Genomic DNA, 16324 nt, shown 5'->3' with positions numbered 1-16324 from the left:
TCATACATTTTATTAGAAGCTGCTTTGATCAGAAGGTGTAGTAAGCAAAGATATTTTTAGTCCACGTTTAAAGTATATAACCGCTTCTGAAAATGTAAAGTTTTTGTGGAGGTTGTTCCAGATTTAGGCAGCATAAAAAACCTGTTCCTCCCACTTGAGCTGCGGATCTCTGCATCTCTTTCAGAGTTACCGTGGGATTCTGGCCCAGTTCACTGATTATTGCTCTCCTTTTCCGGGGTATCAGTTTATGTGGACTGCCACGTCCTGGGAGGTTGGTAGTTCGGTCATGTTTTGAATTTCCAGATGTTGGAAAGTTGTTGGACAATAACTTTTTAAAGGCAAAAAGTTCAAACATGCAAGATAATGCTTTGATTCTACTACGTCTTAAGTATTTTCTCATTTCTGCCCTATCGTCAATATCCATGTTTGTAGGTGTGTCAAAAGACCACATAGGAACACACCGATAGCTACCTAGTTTTGCCCAGTTGCTTCATCAGAAAGACAGTCTTGACTAAGTACATTGTTCTGCCCAGCGAGCCTAATCTCCAGAGAAATCAGGTGCAGGCACAAACCTGCCCGTTGCACTTCTGAACTCCTTTCCACTGGGACTCCGAGCTGAGAAGCCAGCCTTGGCTCTCAATTCACTAAGTTTCAAACATCCAGCTTTTAAATGTATTTAGAAGTCAAGATGAGAAATTCTTCTCGGAGGAAGAATCTATCCTACAAAGCCCTTTGGAAAACCTCTGGGCACATTTAAATTCAAGAAGTGTTATCTCAGCTGAGGGGGAAATTCTAATCTAATTGCTTTATGCTATAAATCTTTCATCATCTGGGTGAAATGGGAGTCTAACTTTGCACAATTTTAAATTACAAGCTGCACTGGTGATTAATCTTTTACCAAGTTATTCATTTTGAAAAGAAAAAATAGAAGAAATCTTTAAAAGTTTATCATCAAGCTGGTGTATTCATACTTCACCAGTATGCAGCTGCAAAAGGAGTGTGCCACTAGGGGGAGACAATCTCTAATCATAAAAAAGACTCATGAAACTCCAGAAAAGTAATAAGGGATAGAAACTACCCAAGAGATCCGACATGTTATCCTGCAGAACAGAAGAAATATACATACAGACTGCCTGCTTTATCTGACCTCTAATGAGGAATTTTAATCAATGCAGTGCTTTATAAAAATGTTCCATAATTACAGTTTTGTTTTAATTATCTGCAAAACATAGTCATCAGAATTTACTGAAATAGACACTAAAACTCACTCATTGGTATTGTCCACAATGAGAGTAAGGTACAAAATGTCATTGCTGAAGAACATGACTATTAAGAGAGTGTTGTATCCAGTGTTTTCAATGGGAAGGTTTAGTGGAAGGAAACAATTTTGAAGAAAATGGTGCACAAGTGACAGTAATGATCCCAGACTCAAGAAGGTTTGTTAATGGAAGTCCATTCAAGAATTTGGGTCACAAGGTGGGTATTGCAGCTGGAGTCAGAGCTTTAAGATCCGTCACACATAGACGTGAAAATAAATTTAGAATTTCATTTGGCAGTCAATGTCCCACAACATCGGACAAGAGTGGAGACAGTCAGAACCAAAGTAGATTGTTGTTTTCAGGCTGATCACCTCCATGACACACTTTATGTTTTTCATATACTGTACTGCCATTTTAATATTCTAATTTTGTGAGAAACAGTTTGGAGTTTTTATTACCTGGAGGGTTAATGAATGAATTTATTGTTAACATTTTTGATTTATGTAAATTAACCATTCAATAGTTCTCAGGTGTATTTAGCTGAAGCTATAGCTTAGCGACTTCACAGCTCCGGGTTCAAACAGCTGTATCATATGAGTTGCTGCAGATGTCAGGCCACTTTAAAGTTAGTAAAAGTCCCATTCCTAAGCAGAAAGGCTGACTGAGGAAACACAAACAGTAATTTGATGGATGTAAGGTTTCAGGTTGCATCTGAGGGGCTTCAAAGCGACTGCAGAGATACAACAGTGTTCTTTTTAAAGGGGGAAGAAAAAAAAGAAAAAGGCCTGGGGGAACAACAGCAGCAGGAGCTTTCAGAGCTGCGGTAAATATTCTCATTTCTCTCTTCCAAGCTACCCATTAAAACCTTTAGTGTTGTCGTAGCGGAGATTTTCCTGAAAACGTGTCAGGCAGTCGTATCACAGGTGCCTGTGAGTCACAGGTGGTTAATCTCTGGGTATTAATAGTGACAGGAAAGCTGAAGCAGCTACTTATAGATAACCTGGAGAGCTAAAGGGCTATATACCACTAGACACATGGTGCATAAAAAGTCAGACTAAAGGAGAAAGAGACACCAGTGCAGCAGAACAGAGCTGCCAAACTTGCAAAGAGTGGCTAATACATACAAATACATTTCCTAATATAAAGTTGAATCAGTCTAATGCCTAGCACATTGTGTGAGAGCACTCCACTTGAATACATCAATCGGTCTGCATCTGGTATTCTCCTTAGTTGAGCCATGTCCCCTTAAGCTAGTAAGCAATAACAGAAGAAAAAGTTCTGACCTACTTTGGCCTTTGGATTAGCAGAACTGTTTGCACACAAAGGAAATGCAAGCCTTAAACTACTTGGGGGGATGAAATATTTGTGCGTCACTATCAATCATACAATTGAAGTCACCGGTGCATTTCACGATTGCACAACAAGCAAAGGACTGTTTGATGACACTGAGAGCATGCACCTCGAGTAGGCAAGCATGTACAGGATTAAAAACAATGAGGGTTTTGAATTTGAAGTGGACATAGTAAAAAGTGTGATCTGAGGTGTAAAGATCCTTAGGATTCAAACACAACAAGAGCAGCTAACAGAACTCAAATCCAAAATAAAATACTAAACCTTCACTCGACTAATAAAAAGTTTGCGCAACTAAGCAATCAATCAGGAACAGATAAAAACATTCCTCAAACAGGGACAGCTTCATTCAACCATCATCAACTTACATTTCAGGCAACAATATGAAATAAATAACTAGTATTGATGAACGTAGATAACCGGGGCATTAATTCTTGTAGAAATTTAATTAGGGAGTGACACACAGAAATGGTTTGAGCAGTAAATAGATACGAGGACACCAACCAAACACTCCATCAGGAAATACATCCCTAAAATAAAACACTCTTTCTTTAAGAGGTGTGATTATCTCTGCTTAAAGACAGTAGACTCACGTGGAAGTAACTACATTCTGGCTCATTCATTAATATTTATAATATAGCTCCCACATGAGCTGTGCAACTTTTCCAAAGTTAACATCGGTGTCTTGGCTTTCATTCTTCATATGGCCTCTTAGTTCATAGGTATGGTCACGTTTGCAACTGTGCCATGTCCTTTCAGTTTTCAGATGTTGGATTAAACAGTGCTCCAAAAGTGTCCAAAGCCTCTACACCCATCTGCTTTAAAAACAAAATCAATTTCTTGAAGTTTACAATCCCAAAGAACCTCTTTGCTGTTTTTATTTTATATTTCAAGGGAGATGCAATAAACAATATACTGTATTTGCCCAGTTTAAGGGACTTTCATTGTTTTTGATGTAGAAATTTCATGTAGATCCAGTCGACAAAATAGTTCCACTCACAGAAAGTGGTGAGGAAATTGTGAACGAGGAGAAAAAGTCGTAAAAAGTACATTTTCAGCAACTATATTGCAATTATTTGCTTTTCTGTTATCAAGCAGCCCCAGACTTAACTATGCTCAGTGACTGTGCTCCATCTACGGTTTTATATTACAAATACTGTGCCAGCCTGTTCTAAATATAAAACCTGGATTTTTCATAAGATAGCAATGATATTACAGTTCTTGCTCTCATAAGTTGAATCCCTTTACGACCACTTTCTTCTCGAAGGATACCCCCCTCCTTACTCCTCTGAACATCTACAGGAAGCAAATAAGTTTTATAAATAACACAGCTTACATCAATTTTCCACCTAAGCCACTCTAAATAACAGTGATACACTGTGAAGGGGAATAGCTTGGCGACAATTTGAATCAAGCTTATTCTGAATACCTTTTTGCTCATTAGTCAGCGAGTGATGGAGAAAAACAAGACTGTTGTTGAGAAGGGAAGCCCCATATGGCCCTTCTTAACCCTGGGATGTAGACTATGGATTCTGGACTTGTTCCCTCTAGTTCAAAACAAAAAGGAGGGGTCTTTCTCCAACAGAAAAAGGGGAGAGTACGGGGTTTACATTTACAGTACAGAAACTGAACACGCACAGACACACGAACAGCACACACATAAGGGGGATCAACGGCCCATGAATACAAGCCTGGCAAAGGGGTTTCTATTCAAAGGCAATCTGTGGGAGCGATGCCAGAGCAAGTGCACTGTAAAGTGCACTGGTTCGGGGTCGCTCACTACAATACCTCTGGTGATGACACACACACCCACTGTGGGCCAAGGCTCCAGATGGGAGGGAGAGGGTCAAAGAGGAGCAGAGGGAGAATGTGAACAGGACAAACAGAGGAAAAAAAGAAGCATGGGATAAGAACAGGGCGGGACATACTGTATATCTACAGTATGTAGTATACAGTTAATTATTCATACTTAGGCTTAGGGTGAAAGGAATGCACTGTGATATTACTAAGATGTTTCTTTGTACAAGAAGTAATATTAATGCTTTGTAGGGTAATTTGAAATTTTAATCTTTCAAGGGTATGCATAATATTGGGCTTAATTGCATCTGAAAAAAGGGAACCATTTTCTTTGATTCAAGTCAGCAGCTAAGACTTTAGACTTAGATGCAGACGTGTATATTAGTTACTGTAGACTTGACTCAAACTCAATGTCTGGGACTGAAGCCTCATATTGTGTTTTATTTTTGACCAAGCACTAGATCATTCCCCAACTCTTTATTTTGAAATTTATTCTAAATCTTGGAACATTAAATGCAGATTGAATATATGGTTTCCAAATGACCTTGCAGACCATCATCTGTTTCGAAGTAGGGAGGCGGGTAGACACTAAACCTATATTTTGCTCTGTAAGTAAAAGAGTGGACAATTTACAAGATACATAAAGACATGAATGGTTCTTCAAAATAAGAGCACTTCTTGTTATTAACATTGTTAGCATATTTTCTACTACTTTTGAACATAAACACAATGTTTTATATTTTTAATGGGGTGAACATTATATCCCAATAACTTGAAAGACTAAGGTTGGTAGATGTTCACATCAATAATTTGAAAGCTTGACCTTTTCAGGAATCATTGCAAGAGACAGGACAGACAACATGCATCCTATCTGAGATTGATCATTTGCAACATTAGAGATTAATTAATTGAGTTGTTGTGTGTAACCCTGACTATCTCTGTTGGTTAATTTTCTATGGTCCAAACAAAAATATCCCAATACAGACCGTTAGTCTTAAACAGAGTTGGTGTTTCCTGTCATTTTCTAAAGAATTTTTCATGCACCTATTGCTGCTTTCACTGTACAGTCTACAATATATTTATATTCTTGCAGTGTACTAAGGTAATTAGTGCCAACTCATTTCTTCGGCTGCATGCTGGCACTCACACCTCAGCTGATGCTACACTACTTCTTGCTGTGAATGCTATTACAGCTGCTGGAAGCATTTCAGTCCCTTTAGAGTTTATTACCCACCTGTAGGATAAGATCCAGGCTTTTTATGGTTCTTTACTTCTTGAGCAAGTGCTGCAAGAATGTATGTGTGAAAGGATGATTATGGCATGTGGAGGGAATGTTTTCAAAGTCAATAATACTGGCGAAGGTAAAAAAAACTAACTGCTGAAAGTGTTCTGCGTTTACATAAGAATATACATGTATATCTCATTGGCACAGCCACTTTGTCTCCATGCAAGAAAAAAGTGTTAAGAGCCATCACAGCAGCAGGGATGTGCTTGAGTTTCCCATTGCCCTGAAAAGGCTATCGTTATCTTTTCACATAAACAAAGTGTGCCATTCTAACACCATCAGTGACTTTGATACAATAAGGAACAGGATGTGACCGCCTCATCTCAGAAAGATATCTTGAGAACATAACATTCTGGTCATTCTAAGAGGTTGCCAATGAAACCACAGTCTTCACAAAGTCCCCTTTAGATAACTTTATCTCATAGTTGACCAACAACTTTATAGCCACAGTCAATGCAAACACTAATATATCACTTTTTTAAAAAATATAAGATTTCATATGTGAGATCATAATAAAAAATTGTGCCAACCAAGTTTTACAATCAACAATAAACTATCTCAGATAAGGAGCACAAGCACATGTCCAGATAAAAAGAAGAGCCCTTCCTCCCAGTGATAAGGTTTTATGTTTCTAAATGTGAGAGGGAAAACAATGGGATCCTTCCAGGTTAAAATTAAAGGTAAACAACAAGCAGTATGCAATAAGAAATACGTACAATTACAATTTATGCCAATACAGATGTCTGCCTGTGGTCAAGTGAAACAACTGAAGTGGAGTGGAGTTTTGATTTGAAAATAAGCAAACACATCATTTATTGACTAAATTCTGACAATTTTAAGCTTTTTGGCCCTGAACAGCGATTGGCCGGTTGGAAAAAATACAAAAATCTGCATCCAGTCAATGCAGAAACCAGTCTTTGTGTATCAAAGTTGTCACTGAACTAAGATGACTGCCAGTTTGCCGGCAAGGTGTTTGCAGATGAAGTCAGAGGAAGCACAGAAATGTAAGAAAGTATTTAGAAGTAAACTAAGTCTCATTTTTCCAGGCTGTGAAAAGAGCGTGAGAAAGATTTTCAGAATAATATTGGAAGGATAAATGAAGCAAATGAAAGCTCTTCCTTGTGCTGTTTAGCTTCCAACCTCTGTGATGAAACATCCTGGACTTTGAAAAGTTGGCAGCTATGAGAGTCATGGTACCGTTCTGCATTTTCTAAGGAATATGTCCAGTTCCTGCTGTTTTACAAATGTAGGCTGCAGTACATGAGCAAATTGCTAACAAAATAAAGGCAGTTTAAAATGTTAACTGTGTAACAAATTTGTTTTTGTTATAAAAGTTCATTTGTCCTCCTATATTTCCTAAAGAGGATTCAGAATCTGCAAAAATGTTGACTCACCTGCACAAAACTGGAGAATCACACATCATCTGCAGGTCAAACTTTAATAATAAGCCTTTTTACTAATCTATAGGTACTTCTTTGTTTTAATCATGTGATGCATTCGAAAGAACAGAGAAAGAATTATAAATGATTTAATGTTGCTAGATCATTACCGCATCATTACACAAACACCATTTACACTGCTCTGTTTGAACACAAATATTGCTATATTAAAGTCATCTGTATTCCACTGTCTGGGAGTTCCATCCAACCTGCCTGATGCTGAAAAATGACAATGTAATTTCTGCTCCATTTACTCCCCATGCCTGAGCCAAGCGCTCTCATTCACTGATCGAGCCTTCACAGACTCCCCGCCCTTACCTCTCATGCTGAGCCAATATTGTACTTAAATCTCATGCTCCGATTGTCATGGATGGACCCTGTATGGCACAATTAGTTAGACAGAATAATTAAATTGGCACACAGTGTCTATGCAGAACACCCTTTGAACAGCTTAAATGTTTACAGTGCAAGAAACCCAAATATAGATTGTAGGCAGTGACCCAGGTCTGGCATACAGTAGAGAATAATAAACAGCCCCCCTCCCTAACTAACCTCCCAATCCTTCTGTGGCGAGAAAATCTGTCAACATGTGTGTATCTTTGTCATAAGCAATTTAAAGTTTCATAATAAAGTTATTCACAGACTCGTTATTCACAAGCATAAACATTGCCACACATACAGTAACAACAAATACGTGTCCATAAATATTGTTTTGGTAGAGAGCACTAACCTTGATGGTTTGGAGAACTCTGATTGGTTGATGGCTGAAAGCTTGGACGAATGAGGTCAGCCTGTCGGTGATTGGATGAGCGGTCTATGTTGTCCTGCTGAAATGGGTAAAAAAATAAAAATAAAACAATAAACTTTTGTGAGTTGGAATAAAGCAACACAAAAAGAAACTCTTAATAAAGATGCTCTAAAAATGTTCATCCCTCATTCGTGCACAAGATTACAAAGGGAGAGAGATTGTCGCTGCACGATCTGTTCTGGAAGAACAATCCATACCATCAGCTAACCTGCGCATGTGCTAACAGAAATACTTCTAGTGAGCGTGTTTTTGTTTGCTTTGAAGACAATAAGAAATAAAGTTTAAAATGGTTTAACTGCATTTTCTCAATACTGCTTAAAAATAAATAAATAAATAAATAAATCAAGTAAATGGGCCATTGTACAATTATCAAGCATCAAGAAAGATACCAGGTTACTTTTTTCCATGAACAAATGGTATGCAGTTTTGTACAATCCGATAAAACATTTGGTTAATTTCATAAAAGATGTGATCATTGTAAAAATAAAGGTCCTTTTCTCATCCATGAGGAGTCCACCAGATTGTGCATAGACGGTAGCTAATAGCTAACAGTCCAGAGAGTCCAACACACAATTTTCTTCTTATAGTTTTTTAACTAAATTATGACAATTATTCATAAAGAAAATTATATCATTCTCTAGAAAAATAGGTAATATAGCAAGTATGTCAATTAATATAAAAAATACGTTACACTTTGTTGATGTGAAGTGTAAGAATAATGTGTTAGGATTTCTTCAGCACATGTGGAAATGAGCCAAATAAATGGATTGTGCTTCCTGAACAGATTGTGCAGGGAGTGCTTAGTCAAAATGTTTTTGTCAAAACTCCCTACTGCAGCATTAACAGCTGTCTGGGAATAAACAGCTAAATAAAAATAAACTCAAACATAAGAAATTAGATTTTTATTTCACTTACCAACAAAAAAGCTAGATTGAACATTGAAAGCTAAATTAATGCTAACCTAAGGCAGCATCAGATTACAAGTAGGAAAAATAATAAGGTAAGATAAATGAGTATTTTTCATTTTTATGTAGCTGGGAGAAATACATGGATGGCTTGTACCTTTGCATTTTTCATACATTCTTCACAGTCACAGAGAAACAAAGCTCAACGATACTAAAAACACACAGACATCCATGTGATGCTTAAGTCTTTAAAGATGGGTCGTAATGGGACCAAGGTCAGACAAAGTTTGGACAAGGAGCTTACAAAAACCCTTACATATTGAAGAAGTTGAAAGGAGTGCTGAAGAGTGAAGATGCTGAGGGTACAGCGTTTTGAAAGGGGTCAGAAGAGGGTCAGAGGCAAGGTTAAGGCCCTGAAAGCAGGGCAGAGGCAAAGCTGTGGAGATTGAGCCTCAAATGAACAACACAACAAAAAATGATCAGGTCTACATGTTGAACTACACCTTTAAAAGATGTTAGAGTCAGGTTAAATGTAATAGCTGGGATTTGATTCAGTACTGAGGTCATCAAGAGACTTTAGGCCAACAGGGAACAGCTGAAATTGATCCAAAACAATACCTTTGGTTCTATATTTATGCTGGCTCAGGTTAAGCAATAAAGGCTTCAACAGGTCAAATGATGTAATTTCATTACGTTGCCAAGCTGTTTTCACAGTCTGCAGTTTGTCAAACATCTCTTCAACTTAACCGGAGTTATGTAATGCACAAAAACAAAAGGGAAAAAAAATCCACTGGGGAAAACATTTAAAAAATGTAAGCAAACCTATAATTCTGAATGTAGTAAAAATATTCAAAGAATACTTTGAGTTGGAAACATCTGCATGGGTTGAGGACAACAAAAGCTGCAGTCACATTGTTTTCTAGCGCACCGTGTATTTTGTCATCTCTAAAAACCTGTTTTATGCTGATGAAGACATGTTGAGAATTATTAAGTCCTTTTTGAAGTATATGTTCATGAATATTCTGTGTAGCTCAAATCTGGGTGAAGAAAATCCGCAGCTGCAGACTTGATTTAATCAGAGAGTAAGTTATAATGCCTGTAGCGGCTGCCTTTCAAGCTTTTGGTAAGCTGAGGTGAATGAATTACCGTCAGTGCAAACGGAGCATGTGGACAGTGTCGCATGAAAAAGAAGAATGTCTCGTTGTTGCAGCAACATTTGAATAGTACTTCAACTTTAAAGCAATTGAATATATGTTCTCGTGTCTATCATGCTGTTAGATATTTCTATCATGTCCAACCTATCCTAGGTACCCTAGCTAAGTTAGTGATGAAATTATTTAAGTTAGAGTACAAGACGGAGATGTAATGTAGGAAGACAATGCTGAAGTCTTATTTACCTAATGTACTGTACATTCCTACATACAAGACAATTGTTAATGTCAGGGAAGGGATTTAAACCTCCATTTCGTGTCCATAATGACATGTGAACAAATCTACAAAACCTACCAAAATCCAGTGAATAATTAACTGTGACAAATATGTGTATCAAGTGGAATCAGAATCTTATTATATCTATTTTTTTAAACAAACATAAAATATGTTCACATACTTTAGTAACGTATGTAATTTCTCGTCCAAACCCAAAATGATTCAGCTATCTGCAGCTTTCACTCAGCAAATGTGAATGTTTATCCAAGTGATCCAACAAAGATTTGGAGGGACTGACTGGTAGTTTACAGAACATCTTGTTTCTTTGGCAAACATTCCCTACGTTCTGCATGCACAGCAGCTCAGTGTTTCACTTTGATTTAGTTTTACTTCGGCATATGAAGAATTAGGTCACACTGTCATTTCTAAAAATATTACCAAAACGTATTACATCAATTATCCCCCCCCTGCTAACAATTTTCTTTCAAATTAGAACCTGCGTAAAATGTATTCACTTTATAAAAAGATTAACGTTTCAAAACAATCCTCCCTGTTCAGTATCAATGCTATCTTCACGTGAATCTGTTTTGGGTCACGGCTGCAGTTTTATCAAGGAAAGAAATCTTCCATAACTCTGGAATTTCACACTGAATGGGTTTTCTCATTCAGCAAGTCAAGGTACATCTGTTACAGCTGAACGGTTTGTAAACAGCCCAGTGAGGGTTTCTGTGCATGCAGACTGCTTTGCATGTTTGCTTCTGTGCACTATGCACACGAGAGTATACATTACCCTCCATACACCGACCCAAACTGTTGAGAAAAAAAAAAAAGGGTGATGCCCAGCTCTATCCAAGAACTCAAATCTTTAAGTCTCAACTAAACAAAATGTTTTGTGTCTATAAACTAAAAATGTGGATAACTTCTGAATCCATCAAAATGTTATAAGGAGCACTGAACTCTTTGGCACTGTGATGGCATCATTTGTGACAGAAATGGAGAGGAGATGAAACGGAATAAAAGAGATTTTGTTGCAGAACTTTCCATAAGGTGCAAGAGAGGAAGTTCGGAGAAATGTTTCTCTCGGGCACAAGATATGAGACCGTACATTCCCACAGGGAAATTTTGTAGCAACAAAAGATTCACAGAAAAATCCGCTGCCAGATTTTCAGCTTAAACAGCCTCAACAATTCAAAATTTTTCTGCCCAGCGCACACTCTACGATCTTAGAGCTTGTAACAGCCGTAATTGTGTAGTGTCTCTTTAAGATACTTTAGTATTGCTAATGACGTCACAAGTATGCGCCACGGCTTCTCTGTAGAGAGCGCGGGAGAAACGTGCTAGACGGACATGTTAGCTCCCTAACTTTCTTTAGTAATGTTACGGGTTGTTTGGACTCTGCTCATCTTCATATCTGATAATAAAGCAGCCGTTCAACCGGGCTTGTAAGGTTGGTGAAGAGCGTATTTATTAAAAGACGACACTGTGGACTTCCCAGTACTAGTGTGGTTGTGAGTTTTCGATCGCCCTGACGAGGCTGCCACCTCCTCTCCTCCCTTAAATTCAACCCAAGCGTTACAAGCTGTCGGCCGATTGTCGGCCCATTTTCAAAATCTGAGAGACCACACATTAGCCGACAGAAATCCTAGGTATAACGGTTCGATCGGGTTCGTTCCTGCAGTGTGGTGTCCAACATGGGCGCAAAATAATGGCTACAAGTCCAGTGAACTAATTTTAAAACCAGGCATTAATCAATGCTTTACTACAATCTACCTGCAATGCATGTGGCTAGAGTCAGCGTAAAGTCCTGACTGAATCAAAATCATTATAACCTATTTATGTCACGTTAACGAAGAACAGCTGAAAAGTTACCGGGTTTATTGAGGTAGCAATTTCGCTCCAACTCCTCCTCTTGTCATTTCTATATTCTTTGCATGTTGAATAAACATTAATGTTGTTTCCAGTATCATCTCCAATGTCCGCTGGACTTCGGGTTGCTCCGTGTCAGCTGTTTGGGATTCCCCTCCGTAATCCGCGTTTTCTGATTGGCTATCTGTCACATTCAACAGGCTGCGTTAAAGCTCCCAGTGGGGAAAACCTCTGATTTAGATCGGAGCGGCAACGATGATCTACCGTAACACACCACACAATCTTAGAAAGACCAACGTTTTAAGATTGTTGTAAGGGGAAAAATAGGAGCAAAAAATCATGTAGTGTGAACTATTGCATCAGGTAGTCGATGTGCCCATCTAATTATTACTGAAGGGCAACATAATATTCAGACTTCATAATCTGCACTCTTTTGGTTGAATGCAGTATTTATTTCCACTTTGGCTTTATGTTGTTTAGTTTTTATTCAAGTACATTTTTTGTTAATAGAGACTGAGAATTAACTTTATTTTTGTTTTTGGTTGTTTTGTTTATTTTGTTTATCAGTTCCAGTGTTTAGTGTTCTTTTGAAAATAAAGTGTATCTAACTTTGGCAAGAAATCACATGCATTATTACGTCATTTCCATTAAATAAGTGTAAAAAGGTCTTCAAGCAACATTATCTTTTATCGCAATAATTTTTGAGACAATTAATCGCTCAGCAAAATTTGTTATCGTGACAGGCCTAATTGTGATGGCTGTAAATTATTTTTGAGAATCGTAAGAGAGATTGCTTGTGATCAAGCACGCTTCTCTTCTTTGGAGAAGAGTGTTTTTGTAGTTATAAGTCTGTACTTTTTGATTCTACCCAAGACCACTATTGTTTTCTGTGTTCAAAATATTTGGAAACCTGTTTGTACTTACTCCACCTGAAAGACATCCTGCAGCTTTTTAATGATGCAAGTACAAAAACAAAATTATAACTATAAATACACAACAAATAAACACTATGGGTGGTCATATGTCTAGATATTAGATGTTATTTATACCCTCTTAGACACAGGCCTACAAAATTAAATAAAAAATGTTTACTTCTGTGGAATAGCAAATGAAACTTCACTCTTCCACAAATATTCATATGCCCAATCAAGGATACACATTCAGCGGTTCCTGGGTTTACCGCTCTTTAAGGTCTGGGCATTAACACCAAACTCTCTATCTCATTAAGGCCGAACTTGCTAACCTTTTGCTCTTGGTTCAAAGGGTACAGTATAAACCTTGACCCAGGATGAGGAGGCCAACAATATCCAGACTAGGCTAATAGCACCACTTTTCTAATCCAAAAGCATGCCTTTTCTACAAAAGTAGACTTTAATGTTCCTTACTCTGTATGCTGGTGGTTATGAATGATTGACAGGATGATTAAAAAAAATAATTTTTCACTCCAAGTGCCATGATTTTCTCAGTTATTCTAAAAGCTAGGCTGATTTTTAACCAGACTGATGGTTGGTTTCATTTAGCTACTGATTTGAAGAACTTTCTACATTTGCTCATTTAGCTTTTCCCCCAGTTCTGCAATTTTGGAGAAGACTTTGGTGTAAGGTTCTTATGCTGCCCAGTTTATGTTCCACTATGTTATATAAGGTAGACTTAACAACAGCTCAGTGAGAGGATGGCTCAACTTAGGGGAATCAGATCTGCAGGTCAAAACCCAGCAGTCCACCTGCATCTGAAGGCTAAAACCCAGTCTTTTAAGGACAGCCAAGTAAAAGCTTCAGCATGGGTCTTCCCACGGCTTTAAGATGGAGCTGCATAAATGCACATGTTCCGTGGTTGAAGTTACTCACTACTGCATCGGTGTCTGCTGCTTGAGTGAGTGAAATAAGTGTGAAAAAAGAAAAACATACACAATTCAGGTCATTCCTGTGAATATTCTCTTGTTTAAGTTTTTGCAAGTTATCCTGTAAGGTAGGTTCTGGAACATTTAAAGTCTGGCTTTGCATATTACCTGGAGTCATGTATAATTTGACCAAAATCACTCAGTAGTTCATCAAACAACCACCAACAGAACTGGTGAACTTATTCAAGAAGATTAGAACTAATACACAGGAAATTGGTGTTTACCTGATAATTTGGATGATGCAGGAAGTAATCCGGACATCCGGCCACAGCCATGGTTTCAGAGACCTCTCAACGATTTGTAAGGCTGGAGAACAGGGTGTACAAACCAGAACCTGAGTAGAAAGTTAATAAGAGAAAAATACATTAGTGAAAAGATATAAAAGTTGAAATGTGTTGCAAAATGGTAAAGTCTGAAGAGCGAACAAAAACAAAACAGAAAATCTAGTGGATGACTTAAAAGAAAAAGGCAACAAATTCCAAGTTTTGAGATGAAAAATCTGGTGCAAAACAAACATTAACTGAAACAGACTCAAACTGCTGTTACCAATGGATAGTCGCTGTTTCAAGGTATACCAAGGTTAAAAAAATGTCACATTTTTTTAAAATCAGATTTCAGTTCAACATGAACAATTAAACCAATTTGCAGACATTTGACAATTTCTTACTATTGCTACAACAGCAAACAAAACCCAAATATGGTCAGCAGTTTCAGGACGCCAATGTCCCGGCCATCTTTGGTCAAAATAACCACAAATTCAACAGTGAGACTTTATTTGAACATCTTAAAGTGGGTAGCCTACTAACCTCCAGGCACTGCTGCTGCTACTAAACAAGCACCTGTAAACACTCAACCAAAAATACCCTGCCGGCATATTTCCAGATCTGAAGTTAGACCCCGGGGAATATTTAGAGCCAAGCGGCCGGGGCTCATAACTGTGATGGGCTTTTATACAGCAGTTCATGACCCCAGGTCTGTATTTAAAAACATGAGCTGCTGTTTCAGAGGCAGCTAATATTATCTCATGTTTGCATTAGCGGTTGCTGCTGGGTTGCCCTTGTGGCCTTCCTGTGTTTATATTGAATGTGTGCATTTCTGCTTGTACGCAATGTCCTGCAAGGATAAGTGTTAGCCTTGATTGCCTGCAAATTAATCGTAAATGAATGTGCAGTTGCAACGTGTGAAAAACTGTAACTGTAAGCATAGTTGGGTTTACATTAAGAGGAGAGGATGCAATTCACCACATATAGATGTATCGCTGCTGGTGGAGTCTGTCCAGGAGGAAAATTACCTTGTGGGGTTTATCAGAACCCAGATTAGAAGTATAGTACTAGCTGCTCAATAATAAACGAGAAGGAGAAAACAGGAAGTAAAAAAAGTGAGAAGAAACACATATTTGTCATGATCAAAAATTGGAATCTCTCATTTTGTGTAACTGGCCAGCCACGCTGCAATCAGTAAGGCTAAAATAAGTGTGAGAAAGATATTGTACCCCCCACTGGTTGAAACTGAATTAAATCACAGTTCAATTGAAAAACTAGCAAATTATGTTTGAAATCTGTGTCCATGCCAAGCCAAGAAAAAGGAAGCATTATGTCAACTGGCAAAAATATGAGCAAAAATTCATCTTGGTGAAATGCTATGAGACAGATAGCTTACTGTATGTGTTGCACACACAACCGCATGCTTTTCTGTTTCTCCAATCAAGCTGAGGGGTATGATTTTGCCAGACACCTAAGTATGACCTGTCTCCAAGTAACTTAAGCAAAGGACACCCAAGAGAAAATGAGTTGGACTCAACTGGCTCTGCTGGATGATGAAGAATTAAAGTTCATCAATTCGTCTTCTTCTGAAGAATTGATAAAGAATCAATTCTTGTGGTCCTTTAAGTGGGCCTTTAACCATATTACAAAGTTATTGAAGTTATTTTCAAAAGCTTCAACCTTCTTTCAAACTTCAGTGTGCTTATAATGACTTTGTGTCCATTTCAAAGAAAAACAAGGCCAGTACTCCTTAAAGGACTGTATAATGTGAATGAGCATTCCATGTATGTGGCTTGAGAGGCTGGCATTTAAGGACAACTCATCATTTGCATATTATTTACAGAAAAACAACTTAAAACAAAAACTTAGCAAATCAATAGTAGCCCATGCCCTCCAAGCAAGCCCTCATTAAGCCACAAAAACTCTTGTCACCATCTATGGATGGTAGAACTGTGCAACAGATGATCTTATCTGGAATAAGAGGCAGGGACAGAAGGATGCTTAACAGATGCGTACCCTTAAAA

The 16324-nt window shown here is 37.9% G+C and overlaps 1 protein-coding gene across 1 annotated transcript in view; it reads right to left on the bottom strand.

The window, feature by feature from the left end:
• Nucleotides 1-16324, bottom strand: part of LOC102225386 (growth factor receptor-bound protein 10) — a 71121-nt gene that overhangs the window by 42491 nt on the left and 12306 nt on the right. The window contains exons 2-3 of the mRNA XM_023330704.1: nucleotides 14262-14371; nucleotides 7861-7957 (exon numbers count right to left, since the gene is read on the bottom strand). Coding sequence (XP_023186472.1) covers nucleotides 7861-7957; nucleotides 14262-14312 — 148 coding nt within the window. The 5' untranslated portion in view covers nucleotides 14313-14371. The remainder of the gene's footprint in view (nucleotides 1-7860; nucleotides 7958-14261; nucleotides 14372-16324) is intronic.

Source organism: Xiphophorus maculatus, chromosome 3 (genome assembly GCF_002775205.1).
Source record: "Xiphophorus maculatus strain JP 163 A chromosome 3, X_maculatus-5.0-male, whole genome shotgun sequence".
Taxonomy (NCBI): Eukaryota; Metazoa; Chordata; class Actinopteri; order Cyprinodontiformes; family Poeciliidae; genus Xiphophorus; species Xiphophorus maculatus.
The sequence above is the reverse complement of the archived record's forward strand: the minus strand, read 5'-3'. Positions and strand labels throughout refer to the sequence as shown.